Source organism: Chanos chanos, chromosome 10, assembly GCF_902362185.1.
Source record: "Chanos chanos chromosome 10, fChaCha1.1, whole genome shotgun sequence".
Classification (NCBI taxonomy): Eukaryota; Metazoa; Chordata; class Actinopteri; order Gonorynchiformes; family Chanidae; genus Chanos; species Chanos chanos.
Genome location: NC_044504.1, coordinates 28,849,642 through 28,853,373, shown reverse-complemented (window position 1 = coordinate 28,853,373; position 3,732 = coordinate 28,849,642). Strand labels below are relative to the sequence as shown.

General features: G+C 41.0%; 1 protein-coding gene across 1 annotated transcript; it reads right to left on the bottom strand.

The window, feature by feature from the left end:
• Positions 1-352: 352 nt before the first annotated feature.
• Positions 353-3,217, bottom strand: zic2a (zic family member 2 (odd-paired homolog, Drosophila), a). The gene is made up of 3 exons (XM_030786640.1): positions 2,242-3,217; positions 727-890; positions 353-547 (listed from the first exon to the last, which is right to left on the bottom strand). The coding sequence occupies exons 1-3, from the start codon at positions 3,215-3,217 to the stop codon at positions 353-355; spliced, it is 1,335 nt and encodes a 444-aa protein (XP_030642500.1).
• Between the last annotated feature and the right edge of the window lie 515 nt (positions 3,218-3,732).

The following is a 3,732-nucleotide window of genomic DNA, read 5'->3' as shown; positions in this document are numbered from 1 at the left end:
GTTTGCCCTAATGGGATCACAATATTTAATATCATATTACAACTTTAGTCATAGTGTGTGCACTAAAAAGTCCCGTTAGAGAAATAGCTACCATTGAAGGAACATCTATACACCAAAACTGACAAAGTCTATTACAACCATTTGGGGGAAACGTCATTTAGAACGTATTTACAAAACATTTTGTACATCTTGAGCATGTTCTCATGATAGGAAATATTTTCTTGCGGATTGTTAAATGTGTTCAATTTATAGACTGGTTTCTTTTCTACAAACTTCTCCGGTCCACTGATATTTCTTGTGCTGGGATAAAAGTTTTTTTGTTTTGTTTTTTTTTTTTCTGGCCAGCTCAGTCCTACACATACCATTCACTGAAATTAGACGATAGACTGCTGTGGCCGTTGTTATTGTGAACCGCTGACGCGGGCGACAGATTGTTGTTGCTTTGGGTCTCAGTGGAGGGGGAAACCAGGCCGGGGGGTGTCGAGGACTCGTAACCGGAGCTGGCTGCGGGCGACGAGTCAGACGCTGGAGGGGAAGATTCATGAACCTAAAAAGATAATATTTCAAAATGATTAAGTGGTAAAGCTCGAAGACGGAAATAAGCTATTATTTGTAAGAAGCACCGCTCCTCTGCACCAAATCACAGGCTATATCAGTATATTCTATTGTATACCCCGGGTAGAATATTAATTCATTTTAAAGATTTAAATATTTGAGATGTTTCACCTTCATGTGCTTCCGAAGAGAGCTGGGATGGGTGTATGATTTGTCGCACATTTTGCAAAGATAAGGCTTGTCTGAAGTGTGAACGTGCATGTGCTTCTTTCGGTCACTGCTGTTAGCAAAACGTCGATCGCAGCCTTCAAACTCACACTGGAATGGTTTCTCTCCTGAAGGCGTGAAATGCAAGACACAATTATTTGATTAATGAAAAAATCTGCTTAGATTCCAGTGTCACAAAATACATTACTCATATGCAGCAATTAGTCAATACATCACCGAAAGGACATAAAGTCAGTTTCTCATATTTCAACTGATCAGCAAGAAGACTACACCTATGATGGAGAACATGTAAATATAAAAGTAAACCGGTACATTTATGCGAAATATCTGCAAAAATACTTCTCTGATCTCTTGAAAGAGGAGGAAGTCGGTATTCTGAGTCAATGCCCCTTGCGCCTATGCAGGGAATAAGCTTTTGGAGCTGTGCCCTGAACTACAGTCGTAACCAAATTAAACATATTATAGTGTTACTACGCGAAATGGTTTCAACATTCTATAGCGTTGAATGTTTTTAAAGTTGGGGAGTACCTGGTGTCAATACTTTCACTCGATTGCAGTTCTGTGAATGTTTTTCTTTGTATGACATATGACCTTTTACTTGGAAACATATAAACATGGTTAACATTAGAGTAAATTCTAGAATTTATATTGCAACGCATTCAACCAGGAAAATAGCAAAATGTGTGACCCTGATAATGGTCTGTCTACCACCTATTGTCAGCAGAATGACTGTAAAAAGAACAATTGGCCTTTGCATGCGCTATTCCTGGAAAGTACGAAAGTGTGATATTTATTAAATTTATTTGATGAGTATCCACAAACTAACTTGTTTGCAGCACCCAGCGTTCGAACTTTACTTATTTATTAAACTGAACCGTAAAATACTGACGTAGTCAACTGAACGGGCCAGTATTGGTTCACACAAACAGTACACTGGGTGAAGAGATTTACAGCTCCTCTGCGCACGCGATGCGCTACAAGCAAAGAACCCTTTGACCCGTTTAAAGTTTATGAACCACAAACCCTCGACAGTCTGTTACATAATTTAGCACATTGTTACAAACATCACATTTATTCAGAACGAGACAAGCCATAATCGTTTCCAGACTTGTTAGCCGGATGGTTGTGGTAAAGAATCGTATACTCTCAATGCGACTTCCGTTTTCAAGATATGTTGCCCACTAAAATATCGATTTAAACATTTGAATGAACTACAATTCGGATAGAAACTTTATATTGCTAAATTAAATATATATATATATATATATATATATATATATATATATATATATATATATATATATATATATATATATATATACATATATTTAGAAGACATGAGGAATTTGTTTTGTATGATTTACATTGAGAAAGCAAAAACAATCAAAACGTGTTTATGCGTATTCAGATTGATTTATAATGTAACATAACCCTAAAAGAATAATGAAATATAATTACCTGTATGTGTTCTCTTGTGTATCTTCAAATTTTCTGATCGTGCGAAGACTTTACCACATCCAGGGAACGGGCAAGGGAAAGGCTTTTCCCCCGTGTGCACTCGAATGTGATTGACCAATTTATATTTAGCTTTAAACGGCTTGCTTTCCCGAGCACACTCTTCCCAGAAACAGACGTGGTTGCTCTGTTCGGGTCCTCCGACGTGTTCCACGGACACATGGGTGACCAACTCGTGCATGGTGCTGAAAGTTTTATTACAACTCTTTTTGGGATTGCTGAGCTGTTCTGGGTCGATCCATTTGCAGATGAGTTCTTGCTTGATACACTGTTGCCTCATGTAGCGAAAGAAGGCACCGGGGTGGTGATGATGCGCTGCCATGTTCATCCCCATGTTCATATTCATAGAGCCATACTGGTTGTGTAGTTGTGCGGCGGAGTAAGGGTCGGTCCTGGGGCTGGATACCTGGTGGTATTGATCGGATCTCCCGAAAACCTCCCCCGGTAGTCCAAGTCGCATCTGCCCGTTGAGTACGTTGGGAGAGCTGTGGGACCCATGCTGATCGTGGATCCCAGGGAACAAAATGTGGCCTTGACCGTCTGTATGGGTGTGATGAAGAGACCCTGCTGTGGGGCCGAATATCGCATGCTGGCTGCTCGCTGGAGATGACTCCCCGAAACCGCGGCTTCGAAAGAGAAAGTCCCTTGTTGAGTTGAAAGGAGAACTCGCGTACGATGTGACATGAGCTGCATGCGCCCCCAAAGCCGCAGCAGGGTAACCTGGTGCCTGAGAAGTGAAAGCCGAGCTCTGTCCAGGAGAGAGATCGTGATTCAGTTTAAAAGCGCCCATATGTGCCGAGTCGACGAAGCTATTTTGTGCTAAACTCAAGTCTCTGTCCTGCATCTCGCTTGCTGAGTGATGTCTGGCAAACGTGCCAACTCCCAAGCCGGGGAACTGGTGACCAGCATCCAGTAACATGATTTCTCGATTGAAACGAATTTTCTTCAAACCTGACTGTGCACAACAGCTTAAACAGACGTAAAATAAATATCGAAAATGCTATGGAAGTATTAACTTCCTAACTTGAAAACACGACATGAGGCGAAGTTCAAGGAGATCCACTAACAGGAAAAAACACATGTAGGGTTTGTTTTACTGAGCACGTCTAGATTTTCTCGTTGTTTAACTGTAACTCGAAAAATCCTCATAAAACAAGTGATTCCTTTGCGTTTATCTTTTTAAAATAATCAATATCTGTGTTTTAACAAACACGCGAAAAAATGAATTATTATCTTACTGAGTCTTCCTCACACTGAATGTGGCTCCTTGAAGCATCACGGAATGAAATGTTTATTTCTTTCGCTTGCCTGTGTTTATCTCGGACGGTCCCTCTTTCTCAGTGGACTGGCACTACCTCCTCTTACGCCCCCTTTAACTGGAGCCCGGTCATTCATTCGACGCAGTCTCATTGGCCACTGAGCCTCATCAATCCC